The sequence below is a fragment of the Bactrocera latifrons genome, unplaced genomic scaffold, assembly GCF_001853355.1.
Source record: "Bactrocera latifrons isolate USDA-ARS-PBARC rearing strain unplaced genomic scaffold, ASM185335v1 scaffold_63, whole genome shotgun sequence".
Lineage (NCBI taxonomy): Eukaryota > Metazoa > Arthropoda > Insecta > Diptera > Tephritidae > Bactrocera > Bactrocera latifrons.
Window position 1 is genome coordinate 271,980 of NW_017537301.1, and position 23,299 is coordinate 295,278.

General features: G+C 39.7%; 2 protein-coding genes across 2 annotated transcripts in view; both read left to right on the forward strand.

Annotated features, from left to right (window-relative positions):
- Positions 1-17,303, forward strand: part of LOC108975218 (dynein beta chain, ciliary) — a 50,400-nt gene extending 33,097 nt beyond the window's left edge. Inside the window, 18 exon segments of the mRNA XM_018943566.1 lie at positions 3,197-4,645; positions 4,792-5,058; positions 5,120-5,482; positions 5,545-6,227; positions 6,293-6,510; positions 6,755-7,071; positions 7,139-7,599; positions 7,670-8,425; positions 8,486-9,077; positions 9,212-9,445; positions 10,279-10,755; positions 10,813-11,177; positions 12,256-12,394; positions 12,497-12,663; positions 13,540-14,730; positions 14,800-16,389; positions 16,720-16,914; positions 17,204-17,303. Of these exon segments, the coding sequence (XP_018799111.1) occupies positions 3,197-4,645; positions 4,792-5,058; positions 5,120-5,482; positions 5,545-6,227; positions 6,293-6,510; positions 6,755-7,071; positions 7,139-7,599; positions 7,670-8,425; positions 8,486-9,077; positions 9,212-9,445; positions 10,279-10,755; positions 10,813-11,177; positions 12,256-12,394; positions 12,497-12,663; positions 13,540-14,730; positions 14,800-16,389; positions 16,720-16,914; positions 17,204-17,303 (9,564 nt within the window).
- A 5,394-nt stretch (positions 17,304-22,697) lies between these two features.
- LOC108975263 overlaps positions 22,698-23,299 on the forward strand; it is a 3,654-nt gene continuing 3,052 nt past the window's right edge. Inside the window, exon 1 of the mRNA XM_018943622.1 lies at positions 22,698-23,052. The gene's annotated coding sequence lies outside the window, so the exon portion shown is untranslated. The remainder of the gene's footprint in view (positions 23,053-23,299) is intronic.

A 23,299-nucleotide genomic window follows, 5' to 3' on the forward strand; every position in this document is an offset into this window, starting at 1 on the left:
TAATAGAACTTCCTTGTTCAATAATTTCACTCATCGTGAAAATCGCCGGTTGCACGTTATGTACTTCAGAAAAACAAGCTTATACTAAACACTCGCAATTATTGTGATGTGAGATTTGGCACAGATGTCCCTGATAGTCTACCAACCTAGAAAAAAATGTTGCCACAAATGTTTTTTCGCGCGAAATTTAAAAYAAATTAAAATATTTTTGCTCATAGTAGTATATCAGCGACATCATATATAGTATATCTAATATTATTACTGACATGTGCTCTCTTATTTTTTTTTTTTTTTATGCACCTGCTCGTTTCTCTAAAACTGTTTAATTTTCACATTCTTAACTCAAGAAGAGTATTATGGACAATCTTATTTTACTTATTTAAATAATTCTTTATTATCGCTTTCATAATAGACTCCTTTGAGCAAATACAAGCATGCCATTGCTTAATTAAATTTTCCATACATTTTGTAGAAGCTTCGGCTGGGATTGCCTTCATAGCGCGTTCCGCATTCAGTTTCGAAAACAGATGAAAGCCGAAAGGAATAAAATCTAGCGAATACAATGGTTGAGTGACGATTCTCGTTTCGTGTCAGTCACAATCGTGCAAGAATGTAACGGCACACTATCGTTGTGRAAAATATATGAATTTTCTGCCCACGAATACAGTCATTTACAAAAAACTCTTTCACAAAGACGCTCCAAAGCGATCAAATAATATTCCATATTGATCATTTGACGATACGATTATGAATTCAGGATGAACGACATCAGGGTAATCAAAAACCGGATTAGAGTCACTTTGAGTTTTAAACAACTTTCGTCGCTTTTTCGATTTCGCCTCATTTTTGGACCACCATTAGCTAGATGTGTTCATACATACATATGTGTGAGTTCATTTAGAATATTCATTCAAAAACTTATCGAAAACGATTCCGATAAAAATTCATCTGCAATTGCCAATCTTCAATTATTTTATCAAACAACCCTTATAAGATTATCTTTAATATTCATTAATTCTATGGATTCATAGTTGAAATATGCTTTAGCACCAAATCTCCTAAGTATTTTGCACTTATTGTGTCTGAATTCCACTGCGTATAAGTAATATATTAATGAAGCAAGCAACATATGTACTTGTATATTGACATTGGCCAGTATATAGAATATTTCTGTATCTGATAAATSGCTGAGCAATTTTTTGCTTTGCACCTGGCATTTCACAACAAATAATAATTAAATTTAAATTAATTTGGTAAATCATGCTGCAAATCAGTGTTCATTACCTGAGGCTCCGTCTGTGCATATTTACTTTTGTACATGCATTMTTACGAGTACATTCAATAATTACAAATTTATTATAATCATTTCAACTTATAAGTATGCGTGTTTATAGCACACATCACAACACAACATTAATGTCTGTAAAATTTTGTGAGTTTTTACTGTTTCAAGTAATTTCTCTAATTTTTAAGTTGGCTTCGATATAGATATGCCTATACTAAGCTATAAGTTCATATTGTTCCAGGAAAATATAATTAAAATTAAATGCTCTGTTATATAGCAGTTACTGTCTGATACTCAGCTGTTATTCCMTTGTCTTGACATGGGATCTTGACATCGTTTTTCTTTAGCCTCATTAGGATAAGGACCAAAATTCAAAGATGTTCTCTTTCTAGTATGTACTTTCAATGACCCAGACGTATAATTTTCACTACCTACGGAGAGCGAGTTATTAACAAACCTTGTCTTAATAATGAAAACTCTGTACATATAAAGRAATTCAGAAAATGGAACGAAAATATAAACTTATAGTGTATTTCTTCATAATTGAAATGCTGAATGAAAATATATCTATTAAAACGAAAAACTAACTCTGAGCTACTCAGTTGCCCTTAAGATCCYATGTTAATTATCTCATCAAAAGTTAAAATATCAATATTGACAAAGATAACTTCACGAACTTGRAAAAAAATTCTAACCCGTTTAAAAGAATTGAGAAAAAGAACACATAAATAGRAAGTGACTATATTGGCTGAGAGTTATTCCGATCTCGATAATATTTCTAGAGACCTTTTCAAAGCTGTTCATGAATTATTGATAGTTTTTTTATCTCAACAAAAAATTCAAGACAAATCTTTTTATCTAAGTACCGTCTAAGTATAATATTAGCAATGTCGTCTGCCCCGARATACTGGAAACTGTTTAAGCTACTATGACATGGCAGCATCGGTRTGCAGATGGATAAAGACCGTACTACACACCAAAATAGCTGAAACCGCCGTAGATGATACTAGGATGAGTCTCGTCACAAAAAGAGCGACAACCTGTTATGGAGCATTGTTGTTGTCTTTCAACTAACATTGAAATCCGCTATCAAAAATATGCGAATTCAAGGACAGTMTCTGCTCAATGACTTGTATGCATCTGCCATTCGGCCATGCGCACATTCCGTACGGCAGCACTGGAAATCTCTGGTGCAAAAGTGTAGAAAACGGGTGAACAGTCTAACAAAACATTCACCTTATCTGGATGCCCGGTCACGAAGGTATAGCCGGCAATGAATTGGCTGATGAGCTCACCCGCAGCATCTACTCACATGGTTGGATCTGAACCCTTCTTACAATGGGTCCTCGTACTAGAGGGAGAAGTAGGCAGAGATAGATATTAGCAACAACTCAAAGGCATGCGCCATGCCAAGTATTTAAGCAGGTTKAAATATGTCATCAACMACACAAGAGACAAACCCAAGCTACCTGCCGMAACCTACATTGTGAGCTCAAGAAGCACTTATATCCGTATAACATTAGCCTATCTTCCTGTGCAAATTGCCGGATCTGACTATGAAATTGCCAGCACAGYAGCCTTCAGATCAGGATAAGGCCCTTGGATCCATGTTTTCAAATAGAAATCACATCGCCTCAATAGCCACTAGCAGTATGTTGGAATTTATCAATATGGTGGGGCTTAGTGAGTCATTATGGCTTAGGAGAGTGCACCATAGACCTTAAGTCTTTATTTATTTGTCTTTTATTCTCTAATTTGGCGAGATTATTTAGCTCACTGAAAAAATTTTAACTTTTGATGAGCAAGAATGATTTATATAAGAATCTAACCTAACTCTCCCACTCATATCTCGAATTATAAATTTGTAATTTCAAGCCGTAGGAATTGAAAATTTCATATTATCCCATTCAGCTCTCTGTCAAAAGCAATGAAAGTACATCCCTCGAGCAACTACTTCAATTGAAGCTGCATCAGCACGAAGAAGAAATTAAGAATACCGTCGATCGCGCAGTCAAGGAAATGACGGTGACCAAAGTGTTAGATGAAATCAAAATCACTTGGACGCGCATGAGCTTCGAAACGGAGCAACATCAACGGCGCACAGAGGTGCAATTGCTTAAGGTTTCTGAAGAGCTAATGGAGACGCTCGATGATAATCAAATGCAGCTACAGAATATCGCGACTTCCAAGAACATTGAGTACCTGTTGGATAAGCTAAGCCACTGGCAGCGTATTCTCAATGATATTGATGCGTTGATTGGCAGTTGGTTCGAGGTGCAACGTAAATGGGTTTATTTGGAGGCGATTTTCATTGGCACTGCCGACATACGAGCGCAATTGCCTACAGACGCAGCCAACTTTGAGATTCTTGACAGCGAATTCACGCAACTTCTAAACGAGGTTATACATATCGGCATTGCCATGAAGATCGTGCTACACTGCCAACATATTTTCAAGACGTTAGCTGCGTTACAGCAACGCTTGGCAGTATGTGAGAAGGCTTTAAATGATTACTTGGAGACTAAACGTTTGGTGTTTCCACGCTTCTACTTCATATCCGCTGTGGATCTACTCGATATACTATCAAATGGTAATTGTCCRCGCGTAATTGACCGACATCTCATCAAACTATTYGACTCCATACTGCGACTGGAATACGAACTGGGCGCTGAAGACGGACCGTATCATGCGATTGGAATGTATTCGAAGGARAACGATGAATATGTACGRTTTGCAGCTAGGAACGAAGACGCGCCGCATGTAAAATGTGCTGAGCGTGTGGAGTTATGGTTGAATGGTGTCATCTTTCAGATGCGCAGCACTTTACATGAACTCTTTCGGCGCGCCCTACATGCACAAGTGAATCGGTCACGTGAATCGTGGCTGCATGAGTGGCCCGCACAGGTCGCTTTGTGTTGCAGTCAAATAGCTTGGGCAACCGATGTGAATCGTGCATTTGCTTGGATGGATGAGGGTTACGAAGCCGCCATGAAAGAGCTCCACAAACGACAGATGACGCAACTGAATTCACTCATCAACTTACTGTTGGGCGAACTCACACCCGGCGATCGTCAGAAGATAATGACCGTCTGCACAATCGATGTGCATTCGCGTGATGTAGTCGGAAAAATTATACAGGCTAAAATAGATAATGCGCTGGCTTTTCAATGGCAAAGTCAGTTACGACATCGCTGGGATGATGCCATGCTCGAGGCAGAGCACCGACCAGCAGCAGCTGACGAGGACTGTTTTGCGAACATCTGCGATGCGGAATTCCGCTATGCCTATGAATATCTCGGCAATACTTCGCGTTTAGTAATTACACCGTTGACGGATCGCTGTTACATAACTTTGACGCAGGTAAATGGATTATGGATTATGGATTAAGGRGAACTGTCACGTTCCCATTAAATTATCCATTAACAATAAGCTCCAAGAAAATCCTACATATATATTTCRTATAGTASCTTTGAACAAAGATTTGACTCAAATCGTGTCATTTACAGTCATTGCACCTTGTGATGGGSGGCGCACCGGCTGGACCAGCCGGCACTGGCAAAACTGAGACCACCAAAGATTTGGGGCGCGCACTTGGCATGATGGTGTATGTGTTCAACTGTTCCGAACAAATGGACTACAAATCATGTGGCAACATTTACAAGGGTCTAGCGCAGACTGGAGCGTGGGGGTGTTTTGACGAATTCAATCGCATAGCGGTGGAGGTGCTGTCAGTTGTAGCCGTACAGGTGAAAACTATACAAGACGCAATCAAGGTATGGATTTTTTCCGTTAAATTAAACTCACCRATAGTAATTGTGAACTTTCACTACGCAGATGCATCGCAATCGGTTCACATTTATGGGRGAGTCCATCGCTTTAGTACCTTCTGTTGGTATCTTCATTACACTCAATCCTGGTTAYGCCGGRCGTACTGAATTGCCTGAAAACTTGAAGACGCTCTTTCGTCCATGTGCTATGGTTGTGCCKGACTTTGCACTCATTTGTGAAATTATGCTTATGGCAGAGGGGTTCCAAGATGCCCGCATACTTGCACGTAAGTTCATAACACTGTATACCTTATGTCGTGAGCTTTTATCCAAGCAAGACCACTATGATTGGGGTTTGCGCGCCATCAAGTCCGTGTTGGTGGTGGCAGGCACCTTGAAGCGAGACGATCACAGTCGTCCAGAGGATCAGGTTTGTCTSCCATATAAGTGTTTTCACAACTTCTTTTCAATAAGTTTTACGCTATTGTCTAGGTACTCATGCGTGCCTTGCGAGACTTTAACATACCGAAAATTGTGACCGAAGACGTTTCCATATTCATGGGACTTATTGGCGATCTCTTTCCCACGTTGGATGTACCACGCAAACGCATCTTTGACTTTGAAAAGACTATACGACGTGCCGTCAATGAAAATAAGCTACAACCTGAGGAAGGCTTTCTGATGAAGGTGGTACAATTGCAAGATTTGTTGGACGTACGACATTCGGTCTTTATAGTCGGCAACACTGGCACTGGAAAAACAAAAATTTGGCAAACGCTACTTGAAACCTATCGCATACAGAAGTTAAAACCCGTCTGTAGTGTGCTTAACCCGAAAGCCTTATCCAATGACGAGCTCTTCGGTGTCGTAAACTCGACAACACGTGAATGGAAAGATGGACTRTTCTCATCAATAATGCGTGAACAGACAAATTTGCCTGCCGGGAGTCCTAAGTGGATTGTGCTCGATGGCGACATCGACCCAATGTGGATAGAAAGTTTGAATACTCTAATGGATGACAATAAAATATTGACCCTTGCAAGCAACGAACGGATTACACTGAAGMGCGAAATGCGTCTACTCTTCGAGGTTGGGCACCTTAAGGCAGCCACACCGGCTACAGTTTCTCGTGCTGGTATTTTGTATATCAATCCGCAAGATATGGGTTGGTCACCGTAAGTAACATTAGAACTACATATTACCAAATATTTTGAGTGTTGCTGTATCATTATTGCTTTAGGTATGTACTTTCTTGGATAGAAACGCGGAACGACCCTATAGAGCGAGGTACTCTAACCACTTTGTTTGAAAAGTATTTCCCCAGCTTAATGACTAGGCATCGTACATTCCRACGTTCAACGCCMATTAGCGAAATGGCTATGATACAAATGACTTGTCACTTACTCGAGAGCCTACTACATTTGCTTAACCAGGTAAATCGTATRGCATCTACGTCACGTCTGAATTTTGAACAGAGTTTCATCAACCAAAAAGTAGAAGTAGTAATAATGCTTGGAGAGACTTCACTCACCTTCTTTCCCAAGCGATCTGGAGGAGGTGACGAACGACGCGTCTTTTATGCGAAATTTCAAATTAAGCCATTCACGTTTTCTAATAAAATTATATCTCGTTTGATTTTGACTTCCGCTTTCACTYATGAAATATCTTCATATTTCAATGTAGGCTGATAAACTCGCCGAAGCAGCAATCGACGTCACAACACACAACCTTGTTAATCCCAGTGAAGCCACAAGCGGATCCCTTGACCTCTCAATCGAATTGATATTCATCTATGCAACAATGTGGGGTTTCGGCTCAGCTTTGCATCAAGACCACATCATCGATTGGCGACGCGAATTCCATAAATGGTGGATAAGCGAATTCAAGGATGTCAAATTGCCGACACAAGATTCCATTTTCGATTACCAACTGGATGTGCGTACAAACAAATTTCGTCGTTGGACGGAATTGGCGGCAGAGCGAAAAATCGAGTCAATAGATACCGAAATGCCAATACAGGTACGCACACATATAAACACACACACACATACTCGTTGTTATCACAATTTGGTTTCGTCTCGCGCAGTCTTTGCTCGTGCACACGGCGGAAACGGTGCGATTGACATACTTTCTGAAATTGCTCATCGAACGCAGATACCCTTGCATGTTGGTGGGAAATTCTGGTTGTGGGAAGAGCGCAATTTTTCGTGAACTTTTCAGTCTGTACGAGAATGAGCTCGGCGCGAACGATGTTGATAGCTTAATGGAAAGGCAAGCGGTGGGCGTAAGACGACCAAAGCTAATGTCGAGCAGACCTCGTAACATAGCTGTGCAGACGACATATTTCAACTACTACACCACTTCGGAGATATTTCAAAAAATCCTCGAACGTCCATTGGAAAAGAAGACAGGACGCTGCTATGCACCGAGTGGTGCAAATCGACATCTCATTTACTTCATTAACGATCTCAATATGCCCGAGGTGGATGTGTATGGCACAGTGCAGCCGCACACGATAATACGACAGTTCATGGACTACAGACAGTGGTGAGAAACGTGTCAAGAATAATACTAATAAAAATTATGTCTTAGGCCACAGCTTTGCTATTCACAACAGGTACGATCGTCAGCGTCTGCAATTAAAGGATATACGTCACTGTCAGTTTGTCGCCTGCATGAACCCCACAGCTGGCTCTTTCACAATCGATCCACGCTTGCAACGCCACTTCTCAGTGTTTKCCATGCCCACACCCAGCGAGGAGACACTGCAACGCATTTTCGGCACAATTTTACGCAGTCACTTGGAGAACCCCTACAACTCGTTCAGCARGGAGCTCAAAAGYATCGCGGAATTATTGGTACAAGTAGGTATCGCCTTGCATCGTCGCRTGGAATGTGYTTTTTTCCCGACTGCGGTGAAATTCCACTACGCATTCAATCTACGTGATCTCACCAACATCTATCAGGGGCTGATGTACAGCTGTGGTGTACCAACTGACCAAGCTRGCGGTGTAATGTTGGTTAACARCGGCACAATCTGCAGCAAACCCGCCGACTTGATACGTCTTTACGTGCACGAGGCCTACCGCGTCTACCATGATCGTCTGGTCGATCAGTACGACATCAAAGCTTTCAAAGCTACCATACGCGATATCTTCAAGAAGGATTTTGAGGATTTCGATGAAGACTTCGTATTTGCCGAACCACTTATCTACAGCCACTTTGCGCAATCGCTTGTGGATCAGAAGTACATGCCGCTACGTAGCTGGGATAAGCTGCATCAATTGCTGATGGAAGCGCAGGCTAACTACAATGAGATCGTAGGCTATATGAACTTGGTGATGTTCGAAGAYGCTATGATACATGTTTGCCGGTATGTCTTTCAAAGTTTGACCTTTTCTCACCAAGTAACTGTATTTATAAAAACTTTCAGCATTAATCGCATACTGGAGAGTCCACGTGGAAATGCCTTGTTAATCGGTGTCGGTGGCTCGGGTAAACAGACACTCGCACGGCTCGCCTCGTTCATTTCGTCGCTAAGCGTATTTCAAATACAACTTAAACGTGGTTTTGGTCTGCAAAATCTGARAGAAGAATTCGCCGCTTTATACATGAAAGTTGGTCTCAAAAATGTAGCCTCGGTGTTTCTAATGTCCGACGCGCAAATACCAGAAGAATCTTTGCTAATGCTCATCAATGATCTTTTAGCCTCGGGCGAGATACCAGAGCTCTTCAACGAGGATCAACTGGATACAATTGTCAATGGTATACGCAATGAAGTGAAACAAACCGGCACACTCGACACCAAAGAGAATTGCTGGCGCTTTTTCATCGACAAAGTTAGACGGCTCTTAAAAGTAGTGCTCTGCTTCTCACCAGTCGGTCAGACATTACGTGTACGCGCACGTAAGTTTCCGGCCATTCTTAGTCGCGCCAGCATCGATTGGTTTCATGAATGGCCAAAAATAGCCTTGGAGTCGGTCTCGCAGAAATTCCTCAGTGAAATCGAGCAGCGCATTTTACCTGTGAGCTCAAATACTACAACACATATAACTTCTTTTCCRTTTAACTGTACACTTTGTCTCTTAACTTTTAYTGATTTTCCTTCGGCATCCCCTCAATGTCGACATGTCGCACATTGCAGCGCAACATGGTGAAGCCTATCGGTTGCTTTATGGCCTACGTTCATCACACAGTCAATCAGATTTCGAAAATTTATTTACAAAACGAAAAACGTTTTAACTACACAACACCGAAAACCTTTCTCGAATACATTTTCCTCTATCGCAAATTGTTGGTGGCGAAGAACAGCGAGCATGCCGGGCGCATTCAACGCTTGCAGAGCGGCATGTCTAAATTGGCGGAGTGTGCGTGTCAAGTGGACGCACTGAAGGTAGGAAAGTTCACACAGTTTACACAAACACACACACCCTCATATACGATCTCACACGCTTTCACAAAAGCGAAGCACACAAAGAAAAATACGATTGCGTGTGAAATTGTATGCTTTGGACAGCCAGTTGAGTGGACAATCGACCATCCGCTTTTCAATTAKTCCTCGTAATTGAGTTGTCTACGCGACTAAGTGCGATGTGTAACGTTACTCTCCAACATTTTTCTATGTGTGAAATTCGTTGCAATGTATAGTTGGAAAAGTGAATTGGCCGTAGCAGCATGATACGGTAAATAAATTTGCAGCACGTGAGCATGGTTTTCAAAACGTAACTTGTGCGGTATCAAAGGCAAAGTGATGAAACCATAAAGTGAATGAATGCCTCGCATGATCTCTCTGAATCTCTATTAAACTAGCGAGCTCCACTTTATCTGCTTGTCATTATTATTACGCAAAACGTAGTGTGCTCTCAATAAATTCATTGTCTGATGCGAAGTGTAGAAAGTGGCGCCGTCTTGTGGGAACTAAATGTCGCCGAGATCACGAACTTCAATTTCAGTCATCGGTCAGTCGGTTACATGACAYGATAAYRTTTACATTTTCACCGGCAYTATTTTTGAGGAAATATGGATCGATGATTCCCCTGTGYCACAAACCACACCAAATCGTTTTTCYTTTCTGAATGAAATGGCAGTTTTAATAGATTCTCTACGACTTATGTTTAATACCTCTGAGGAGAAACATTTTTATTATATGTACGCTACTTAGATATATATATTTTTTTTTTTTTGGGATTTTTTAACCACTTAAACAACATTATCTTATCATGATAGAACCAACTGGCCATTCAGGAGGTTCAACTAGCAGCAAAGAATGCCGCTGCCGATAAACTGATCGTCATTGTCAGCGCCGAGAGTGAGAAGGTGAAGCGCGAGAAGTCGACAGCCTCGSAGGAGGAACAACGCGTCAGAATCATTGAAGAAGATGTTTGCATGAAAACCAAATTGTGTGAGGAGGATCTACGCAAGGCGGAGCCAGCACTTGTAGCTGCGCAGGCCGCGCTAAATACTTTAAATAAGAATAATCTCACCGAGCTAAAGTCGTTCGGCTCACCACCGAAGGCTGTGGTAAATGTGTGCGCCGCTGTAATGGTTTTACTCGCTAAAAATGGTAAAATACCACGTGATCGCAGCTGGAAGGCGTCCAAACTAATGATGGTACGCGTCGACCAATTTCTATACGACTTGGTGAACTATAATAAGGACAATATACATCCAAATATTATTGAAGTRCTGCAAGAGTACTTGAAGGTAAGKGCGGGAGTTTGGCATTTCAATTATACATCTATAATTGTGCTGCTTATGTAGGATCCCGAATTCAGTCCCGAGAAGGTAGTGCAAAAATCAGTAGCTGCAGCTGGTCTCTGCGCCTGGGTTATCAATCTGCATCGTTACCATCAAGTATTTCTCATTGTCGGTCCCAAGCAACAAGCTTTGCAAGATTCGCAAAAGGAATTACAGGAGGCACGCGAACGCCTGCAATACTTAAAGTTCAAAATCCAGGAATTGGAAATGAAGCTCGCTGAGATACAGGCAGAGTTCGAGGAAGCGGTAKCAGCGAAGCAGATGTGTCAGCGTGAGGCGGACAAAACCGCATTCACTATAGACCTGGCACATCGCCTCATCAACGGTCTTGCTAATGAGAATRTACGTTGGAAGGAGTCAGTGCAAAGGTAAACAAGTGGACAGCCGACAACTTTACTGTAGTGTCAGTATATTATTTCCAAAAACAAGTTGTATACTTTTAGGATACTGCGAAATGCTAGAATTTTAGTGATATTATTCTACCTATAAGTTTATCTGACTTATTAAAGTCTGAGAAATATATCTCCCTACAAATCTATATGATATTGTCAAAAGCATTACTTCTAATGCTCATCCAAAGCAGCCGTTATCTAAGCAGAGTTAACTGAAGTGACGAAAGCTTCAAGTTGCTGTTTAATGAAATAACTKRCGAAATTTTAATTAAACCAAATCGAGCATCTTMAGAATATTAGAAAACATGTTTATTCGAAACAATTTTGATTAAATTTGATATTCCTTATTTGCTGTGCTCAGTCAAGTGCTCAACAGTTTCTTTGCTCGTCTGCACATGTTGTCGAGCTGAGCATAACTTTGGCGTCAAAATGGCTTAGACTGAAGCAGATTTCCTCTATGATTATTTATGTGTGTGTGCGTGCTCAGATGACTTGGATGCACACGACAACGTTTGAATTAGAAGTTAAGTCAATAAACATTAATAACAACACAAAAAACTTCAAATAATTTATAATCAAAGCTTTGCTTTAATAAAATTCATAAATCAAAAGCATACATGAAATATCTCTTCAATGGCAATAAAAGCGCTGCTTCGAAGCGTATATGTGCTTGTGTGTGTGTGCGTAGATTACACGAAAAATAGTACATAGAGAAAATGCATTCATGCAAACTYGCAACAATGTATCCGGTGACGGCGCTCACGAGCAGCCATCAGCCATCGTCCATCAGCCATCAGCCGGGAGCCGTGAGCCGTGAGCCAAGAGCCATTTGCTTAAGGTGCAGGTCATTATTTTTTCAATTTCCCTTTGCTTAAGCGCATTAACTTTGACTTCCGTCTTCGTGGACGACACTTTTCTTGACTTTTATACTGGCATATACACATACACATGCATAATATATATGATGATTTCATCCTTTTTCCTTGCTTGCTCTACGGGCGCCTGGCGATCGYTRACGTTGACGCTRCCGCTTTTTGTCRTCGTCAATAAGCAGCTTACAAGCGAAAATCGGTACACTACCTGGAGATATCTTGCTAATTTCCTCCTTCTTGTCATATGTTGGCTGCTTTACGCGACGCTATCGCGAGGAGCTTCAGCAGAAGATGTGGATGACGACTTTTGCTAAAATTGAGGTAAGAATGTGTATATTGAAAAAATCTGCGCTTATATGAAGACTGTTAATTGTGGAACGTGCTGATTTTTGCTCCTKTTTTATCTTTATTAYTTYCTAATAGTCCAYGGTGCCGTACACAATTGGTGTGGATCCGCTGACACTGCTCACGGACGATGCACAGGTCGCGACTTGGAACAATGAGGGACTTCCGGTGGATCGTATGTCGACGGAGAATGCAACAATTTTAACACATTCCACGCGCTGGCCACTTATGATAGATCCGCAGCTGTGAGTATTAGTAAAGGGTGATCCATTTCGAGGCTCCCTACTTTTTAGAGAAAAAATCTGAAACTTCAAATTTAATAAAAAATGTTATTATAATTCGCAAGAACACTATTTGGCATTTATTTTTTGAAGATTATTTCGTTCAAATGTTGATCTCAGCTATGTCTCAAATGGTCCTTCCGTTGAATCCAATCTTCGATTACTCATTCGAGCATTTCGACAGGTTACTTTCGAATGACAAGCGTGATGTTTTGTTCCAAGGCCTGAATCGAAGCGGGATTGATATATCCCTACAGGAAAAAGTCTAACAATGTGATATCACATGAACTCGGTAAATTTGGCTTGAAAACATCGGATCTTCTTAGAATTCTTCAAGAGGCCATAGAGTGAAGCGATGTAGCTTAGGAATGTCGATCAGCTTCGGTTTTTGCRCAAGCTCTATTTTGTACGTTTKCAGTTTAAGATCTTGACGTTCCATACGTCAGTCCGAGTTGCTGCGATCGGCACTAAATGGACTCGCCGCGGTCTTCRTGTACACGCTCAGCTACGGCTGCTATATTTTCCTCACTATAGTACGTTCAGTAGGCTGATTATGTTGACCATAAGTTGAGCGAAGCGCTCGAAACGTAAACGTCCTCAGCCGTAAGTCTTTCCATTATGAAATGYCAAGCAATACTGAAAGAAAATATTATGACAGCTTGACACGAGATCTGTCGAAATAGTCTGTTAGAAAAAGTGCCTCTCCTTGGATCCCCCATTATAAACCAATTCCAAATACCTATGCAGATTGCCAAACTCGAATACAWTACAACTTTTTTCTGAAACATTAATATATGTATGTAAACAAACTCCAGAGTTCCATATTGTATATATTCACAGTCAAGGCATCAAATGGATAAAAAATCGCTACGGAGACGCTCTGGTCATAATACGTTTGAATCAAAAGGGCTTCTTAGATGTGTTGGAAAAATCGATGAACAACGGCGATACTGTCTTGATCGAGCAAATTGGCGAAACAATCGATACAGTGTTGGAGCCATTACTTAGTCGAGCTTTAATTAAGAAGGGACGCTACATACGCRTCGGCGGCAAAGAGATGGATTTTAACGTAAACTTTCGTTTGCTGCTGCACACAAAACTACCGAATCCACATTACAAGCCCGAAATCCAAGCACAAACCACACTCATCAACTTTACCGTCACGCCAGATGGACTGGAAGAGCAGTTGCTCGCTGAGGTTGTGAAAATCGAACGACCCGATTTGGAGCAAATGAAGATCGACGTAACGGTACAGCAGAATAAGTTCAAAATTTCACTGAAAGCCTTAGAAGATGAACTCCTGGTACGTTTAGCTACAGCCAGCACGAATGTATTGGATGATCATGCGCTCGTGATCAACTTGGAGGCGACCAAGCACACTGTGGACGAGATTGAACTGAAGGTGCGCGAGGCGCTCATAACGAGTGCGCAAATTGACGAAGCGCGTAATATGTATCGTGCAGCGGCGAAACGTGCCGCTATACTTTACTTCGTGCTGACCGATCTGAGTCGCATTAATCCAATTTATAAATTTTCGCTAAAATCATTTATGAATGTTTTTAAGAAAGCCATATCCACGGCACCAAAGAGTAAAAATCACGAGCGACGAGTTCAGAACYTGGTCGGCGCTATCACGCTGCAGACGTTCGTCTTTACRATGCGGGGTCTCTTCGAAGCCGATAAATTGACATTCACCTCGCATATGATATTGCGTATTCAAAGTGCGGCCGGACAAATTTCCAAAGATGAGTTTGATTTCCTGTTGCGCTTTCCACATGACCCAAACTCACTGTCCCCTTTGGACTTTGTTAGCCGCAAAGCTTGGGGCGGCATAAAATCATTAGGKGGAATTGAACATTTCTACGGTATTGACAAGGACCTGGAGAGTTATCCAAAGCGTTGGAATAAATTTCTTGCCAGTGCGGCGCCGGAAAGAGAACAATTTCCTGGCGAATGGAAGTATCGTTCGCCTTTGCAGAAGCTTTGTATTATACGAGCTCTGCGTCCCGACAGGATGYTGTACGCAATGAGGTAAATATACAAATATTAACCTTCTGACATTATATCTTTACACGAGATGTTAAAAAGTTTTCTCTACAGGTTATTTGTGGAGCTSACGATGGGCAAGGATTACACTAAAACACCGACATCAACGCTTACCGAGATCTACAAAGAAATCAATGCCCACACACCGGTCTTATTTATACTTTCACCTGGCGTGAATYCCATACGCGATGTGGAGCTTCTGGGCCAACAACTAGGCTTTCGTGCCGACCAGGATACGCTAATTAACATATCCTTGGGACAAGGGCAGGAACAATTAGCGGAAGCCGCCATAACCAATGCTCTGACGAGCAAAAAACACTGGATCGTTTTGCAAAATATACACTTAGTCGTCAACTGGCTACCTTCTCTGGAAAAATTAATCGAACGTATTGCTACAGAGAGCGAGACAAATGATGACAGCGATGAATCTAGTTTTCGTTTGTTCATCAGTGCCGAGCCAGCGCCAGATCCCGAATACCATGTCATTCCACAGGGTATACTTGAGTCGTCGCTGAAAATAGTGAATGAACCACCGTCGGGAATGGCAGCCAATCTGCACAAAGCTTGGGATAACTTTTCACAGGAGACTTTAGAAACTTGCACACAAGAAGCCGAATTCAAAGCTATACTCTTTGCGCTTTGCTACTTTCATGCCGTTTCGGGTGAGCGTTGTAAATTCGGACCACAGGGCTGGAATAAATCTTATCCCTTCAATACTAGCGATCTTATGATATCCGCCAATGTCTTGCATAATTATTTRGAGGGCAGTTGCCGCATACCGTGGGAGGATCTACGTTATCTTTTTGGCGAAATTATGTACGGCGGTCATATTACTGATGACTGGGATCGTCGTCTCTGTCGCACATATCTCGAAGAGTTACTACAACAAGAATTGATCGATGGCGATTTTGAATTATGTCCAGGTTTTCATGCACCACCCAATCTCGACTATCAAGGCTATCACAGTTACATCGATGAAGTATTACCAGCAGAGTCTCCCGTTCTTTACGGATTGCATGCAAATGCCGAAATCGGTTTCCTAACAAGTGCATCCGAGCAACTTCTCAAGACAATATTTGAATTGCAACCACGTGAATCTGAGCTTAGTACGAATTGTAGCGCTCCACGTGAAGAGCTTGTCAAGATCATGAGTGAGGACTTTCTGGATAAAATGCAAGATGAATTCAATTTGCAGGCTTTACTGAATCGCGTAGATCGTAAGACGCCATTCGTCGTGGTCGCGTTGCAAGAGTGCGAACGCATGAACGCTTTAATATTCGAAATAAAGCGATCTTTACGCGAGCTGCTGTTGGGCTTGAAGGGCGAACTTACCATAACGCCTGACATGGAACGACTAGACCACGCGATTTTCTACGATACCGTACCGTCAGCTTGGGCACAATTAGCTTACCCCAGTATGTTAGGCCTGCAAAGTTGGTATGCTGATCTCCTACATCGCATAAAAGAATTGTCGAGTTGGCTTAATGATTTTAAGCTACCCTGCACMATTTGGATCGGTGGTTTATTCAATCCACAAAGCTTTCTCACAGCCATAATGCAAGAAAGTGCACGCAAGCATGATTTGCCTTTGGACCGAATGTGTCTCAATTGTGAGGTGACGAAGAAGGAGAAGGACGACATATCGTAAGTGTAGTTTGTGAGAGAGAATTCAATTAAAAGATAAAAAATTGTGATAAATAGTTCCATTCCTGTTATTGGTCTAAAATTTGACTGGCTTAATTCTAYCTTAAGTTAAAAACTAAATCTCTTGTCTACTTATGCTTCTTACCGAATATGTAGTAGACAAGATATAAGCCACACAGCTATAATATTACTTGTAATTTAAAAGKAATAGAGGTCTTCTCTATTTGTAATAAAAAAATAACTTTGTAAAGAGCCATTTAGTTCTCTGATTTCATTCACGAGCSAACAATTTTGTCGCTTTTATACGCATTTTCATCATATTCTGCACAGATTRCCCCCAGTTGAAGGTGCACTCGTGCATGCGCTCTACCTGGATGGCGCCAGTTGGGATTGTCAGCTTAATTCTATTGTGCCATTGCCGTCGAAGGAGCTGCTATGTGCCATGCCTGTCATTTATATAAAATCTATTGTGCAGGAGAAACAAGAATCGCAGCGTTGTTATGAGTGCCCGCTATACAAGACAAGGTAAGACACATCAACATATGTATATTTTGAGGTTTTAATCATAATCACATAAGTATAGTAGAGAATACTGACAATGCCAAGAGATTAATATTGTATAGATTAATATGTAAAGGGTTTAAGTATTTGATGAAAACATAGTCGTTTGGCGGCATTGCATATATTGGGTGTGCGACTTAGTTATATTATATTTTAGGTATGGAAATGTGATAGATTTTGAAAAAAAATTATTTTTTGAATAAAAGTTTTAACTAATTATTTTAGTAATTTTAAAAGTTTTTAATAATTACAGATTACGTGGCAGCACCTATGTGTGGACATTTAATTTAAAGACCCGCGAACGACCMGCCAAATGGATACTTGGCGGAGTGGCCTTATTACTTCAGCCATGAAGTAGGAAGTCAGTGATCGTTGCATATATTATAGAGGCTTTTTAGACACGCTTAATTGTTCAATAGTTATCAGCACTGTGTTTTAACTAGAGTACACCAAAATACAATTTTCGAGAAACATAAGCCGAATGTGTTCTTTCAAAAATGCGAGACACAGTAATCCATATTATTCAATTCAAAGTATTCAAGATAACACAGAGCTTTACTCAAATATGCAGTGTTCTTTTAAGATAGACGATTTCCTAAAGGGATATCTATCAAATCAGCTATCAAGCAAAATACTTAGATATTATTGAATGTGTTTGACATTTAAGTTTAGCATTATGTCATACTATCTCGTACGTACCCAAGTGGGAATTAAGTGTTATATCCACCTTGGTACATGTTTTAGAAACGTGATTTGAATGAAGCATTTTGCGAAAGATTTAGGAAGTGATAAGATTACGAACGGTGCAATCATTATGCCATTAATTAATGACAGTTAAAGACGTATGTTTGAACCAAAGTATTTGGTAAGTCAAGGGGCGGATTKTAGGCGGCGACTGTAGATACTTGATACTTGAAGAGTCATTAATTTTTGCCTGCCTGTGCTACGAGTATAATTATAAATCGTAAAAAATATTTTTATTTGGAAAGTAGTATTCCACYGGAAGATAAAGTATTTCCGACACGAGTTTTTCATCATAATCACTCGGCCTTTCGTATCGGTCGCTCAATTTGGAATAGCTTAAGAGAAGAGAAGTATACTATTTCTTGTGATTGKGGTTCATATTTATGCTTTAGTATTATTATTAATATAATATTTATTCGATGASACTATGAACCATAAACGCGTCCTACTGTCCCGACAACACGAAATGTATGCATGTTTTAGCAAAAAATTCCTCTTTATTTTAGAACGATGACATAAAAATTAAGACCTAATACCTAGCCTAATAAAAACGGGGAATTTTTCGAAATTTATGTTSGTAGACACAACAGAAACAAGAATCTGTTGCTTTAATGCGTGTTTTTGTTGTAAGTATGTGTCATATTAYTTATACAACAATAGCAATATTTAATCTAAACGTAAATAATGGGTGATCGAAGTAGAGGTACTTTTTTCAATAGCCTTTTTTTTGGCATTTTGGCGGTCAACTTTTTAAAAAACTCACGTTCTTACTTATGGTTTACATAATCGGACTACTGAGCGTACCATACGTAACACCATCACCCATCTTGAGACCCAACAATCATAATTAGATAATATTCGACCGAATAGACCAGTGACAAGCAGTGAAGAAAATATAGCAGCTGAGAGTGAACACGAAGATGTGCTGAGAGTCGATTCGGCGTCGTTCGCAGCAACTCGGACTGGCATATGGCGCAGTTTACGTCGAGATCTTATATTATATTAAAAGCGTAYAAAATATAGCTCGTGCAAAACTGAAGGCGCCCGATCTTCTCAAGCATCATCGCTTCGCTCTTCTAAAAGTTTCGAAAAGATCCGACGTTTTCGTGCCAMATTTTGTTCAGCGATGAGGCGCATTTCTGGCTTGTAAACAAGCCAAATTGCCGCATTTGGGACGAAGAGAAACCTGAAGAGACTCAAGGACTGTCATTTCATCCAGAAAAGCAGAGGTTTAGTGTGGTTTGTGGTCCAGTGAAAGCATCGGTCCATATTTCTTTAAAAAATATGCATATGAAAACTGTCAATGGTGACCGTTATCATGCTAACTGATTCTTTGATGGCTGAAATTGAAGATTGTGATCTCGCCAATATTTGATTTCAACAAGACGGCACCACTTCCCACACATCACATAAATCAATGTGTTTATTGAGAGCATACTTCGGTGAGAAAATAATTTCGAATTTTTGTCTGGCCAATTGTTCTTCAAGATCGTATGATATGACACYGTTAGACWTTTTCCTGCGGGGATATGTGAAGTCGTAAGTCTCTCCGTCAATCCCGCTTCGATTCAATATTCTTTCGAATGATATGAAATATTTCTCATTAAATTTGAAATTTCTGTGTATTTAAAAAAGTAGGGAATCTCGAAATGGATCACCCTTTGCAAATATACATTGTGTGATTACCAAGTAGTAACCAAATTCTGGCGSGATATATGCATGTATGTTTGTAAGCTTAATATATGTACATACTTAGATATATACACTCTGTGCAAGATTTAGCGAAACAAAATCTGTCTCTTATACACATCTAGATGTGTATAAGAGACAGATATATGCATGTATGTTTGTAAGCTTAATATATGTACATACTTAGATATATACACTCTGTGCAAGATTTAGCGAAACAAAATTGGGCAAGGAATTCTTAATCCTGTATATATTATACTATAATATTTTGAAGAGATAAATGTAGACATATATTTAACTTTCTATATATGTATGTAAATATRGGTAGGTATACAAAAATTATTTGAACGAACTCATCGTTCTACGCGAAAAATTTTAAAAGCAGTTTCATTCCTTTCAATAGAAATTTTTGATTTCGCATTTTCTTGGCTTATCAAATTTACTTTTYTCCAATATTCGCTTATTTTCCCTACTTCTCTTTAGTGAAATCGTGCTGATTCCTTTAAGCAGCACATGGAGACTAATCTGCCTAAGATAGCCATATTTAATAGTCGATCCTGTCAGGGATCTCACTTGGACAGTTTAAAATGCCGGCCCATTATAAATAATGTCTAGTTAATGTTCTTTTGTAAAAATGCAGATCTCCTGTCGAAAGCATTTGCAGTCTCTTAAATGTGACAGTTCGTAACACCACTATATACTTTATATATACTATATGCTTCGTAGTGTATGTTACGTTGTGAAAGATGTAACAATAATTTCATTAGATTCAAAAAAATTCAGGCGAAAAACTTGCTCCGTTGTGGAGTGACTAAGTCGGGGAAAAACTTGTCGTATTAAAAATGTTACATTGTAAAAACGTGACTTGGCGTGAGCTGAATAATTTCTATATAACAAAACGTTTTCTGATCTTCTTCCCCACTGCCAGCTCCGAACAAACAGCCAGTGGTCGTCTGGCGAAGCTGAATGGGTTAGTGAGTAATGCATATAAATATCMGCTTCGCCTCCACTACAAGCTGCTAAACTAACTACTAAAAATATTCATCAATAAGTAGTTGAAATCAGCTATTTACAGTACATAGACGCCAGTCATGTACATTCAGCAGAGTACATAAACTCACTGTCAAATCTTTTGTCGGCAAATATGCAAATTCATCCGCGCCAAGTAATCGCACTTCCCTGGCTAGCCGCCAAATGAATATTTTTTTGACGAACTTGTGAAATCACATTTGCAAAATAGCAACAAAATTATGTACAACTGGCACTAATAAAAATACAGACAAATAACGGGTATGATTTTTAAATATGTTTATAGACAGTGAGCGTGAAAATTATGYGTACACTTAAATGCTGTACAATTTTTTTTTTTTCGAAAATTACCTGGCAGATGTGAAAGAATTCTTTTCAAGTTCTTCTAAAGAAAGTTGCCAACACTTAGAGTACTTCGGACTGAGTAGGCAATTGTGATGTAAAGTCTTCTCTCAACGAACAAAGACCAAACCCTAAAAGTCCATCATCATTCCCATCCTGATACATGGTGCGAAAAGAAAAATTCTGGGGAAGATTTATGGTCCTTTGTGCATTGGCAATGGCGCATACCGCAGTCGATGGAACGATGAACTGTATGAGATATACGACGACATTGACATAAGTACATAGTTCAGCGMATTATGAGGCAATATGATGAAAACACTCCAGCTGCGAGAGTATTCGAAGCAGTACCAGCCGGGAGAGAAACGACTTCCACTCCGTTGGAAAAACCAGGCACTGAAGGACCTGGTTACACTTGGACTCTCCGGTTATAATAAAAAAGTGRAGATTTCTGTTATTATTACACAAAAATTTCACGTCTATTCTAGTTTGATGGGGTCGAGTGCCGTGGGCTTAAAAAATATTATAGCTTTAAATTTCTTTTCTACTATTCTATATAAAAAATCATTTATAAACTACCGCATAGCCTTTTATCATCTATTTTAATTCCAAATCATGCCTCACGTGCTTACGCAAACTTCTGCGTCTCTGCATACTCTTTCAAGGCAGTGTAAATWACACACAATCGCCGTCTTTGTAGCAAWGTATGCAGGCGGTAGAACAGCGAGYACTTCGACTGAAAGTTGTGTGTTCGAAGAGTGAATGAATTCTCGTTTGATAAAGACAAATAGTCAGCTGATCCATGCCGAACCTGTGGCAATCAAAAAACTTTCCAAAAAATTTAATCAATTCTATGCAGAATCTTGAAAAACGCCGACGTATCAAATCAAACAGAAACTGGGGCCCTAACCTCACGGGGTCATATGCGTCAGTTTATTGATAGTAATTATGAACTTTCAAGTATTAGTGTCAAGTGACGTCATAAAGTCACTAATAGGCGGCTCCGTCCCGTGCGCAGATCGGACGTACACAGCTACGCATTATGTACATAGCATGTGTATGTATGCATAATTATAGAATTTTTCATTATGAAGGCAAACGAAATTCACATGAACGCACGCATTGGATGCGTGCCCCTTTTTAGCCCACAAAGAAATTGAGTAACGTTTTTTAAAGTTGAAGTGGGTGGAATACACGTATGAACAATGATAAGAACGCAAATATATACTTTTTACAGTTATTTGTATAAAACGCCACATAAMCTATTTGTTTATCTAAAGCTAAATAAATACACCAACATATATGCATGTAAGTGTGTGTGTCAGCAACAGCAATACACTCGCAGTTTAAAGCGGAAGAGACCGGTATGTCAAATGCCTATATGCATATGTATGTACRYATGTATGTACACATAAAACAATTTACAGTTGCTAGATGTATRGTTGTGCAATAAATTCGAAGAAAGAGAAAAAAAAACGAAATTTTCTTACAGACCGAACGCTTATGAGTCTAATAAAATTTCCATAAGCACGCTGACGACTGATATGAGTAAGCTCTCAACACTTTCGCGTAAACATACAAATGACTCGCATAAAAATCTCTGTCCAGAAATACATATGTGGCTGGGCCAACTAATGCTAGACCAAAGCACGATTCGCGCTGTCACTTCTACGGAACAAATTCCAAATCGTTTTTGAAGCAATTTGACGACATTAGATCGCAAATTGTGCGCCAAAAGTTACACATGTGCATACATATCAGGATATATGAGAGAAAGAACAAAAACGCGGTAGCACGCTCAGGGTTAAATATAAAAACATCGCGACAAATCTGCACCTTAGTTACATACATACATACATATATACTGGCGCAACCACTTTCAGCGCCGTGAACGCTCGCGCAGTGCGCTCGTCTTCGTCGCCTTTCGGCTAACATATAAATATTGAATATAGTACGAAATAATTAATAAMCATATTATATAGAGTTGTTGGTATACAACAACAAAAAGCAATAAAATTACTAAACAGCGATACTAGACAGAGCGATTTCTGCAATAATTGCAGTTAAACAAAAGATACACAGAGATAATAAAATCAAAAAGGAAATTATATAAAGAAGTAAAAACGAAATTTAGCCAGTAATTTCGAATTTGCTGCGGTAGCAACCACAGTATACTGAGGTAGCAACGACCACGCTTTGAACGGCACCGTTTAGTAGCTAAAAAGATTTCAACAAAAAATAACGTGAAGCCCAGGAGAACAAGTCATTCGGCCAAGTGTGGAGCGTTAACGAGTCAAGGTAAGATTTATAGAATGTATGGTGAAGAAAATTCGCTAAATTTATTGTTGAAAAAAAAAATTCTGACAATAAATTTAAATAAGCAAATGTATAAATAAAATAAAAGTGGTAAAGATGCCGAAAATATTGCTAAAAATAAAATAAGTAAATGTATACAAACACTAAAAACTTGGAATGCAATACAACAAAAAAATTAAATGAAATTTAATAATTAAATAATAGAGCATTGTAAAAATGTTTATGTTTA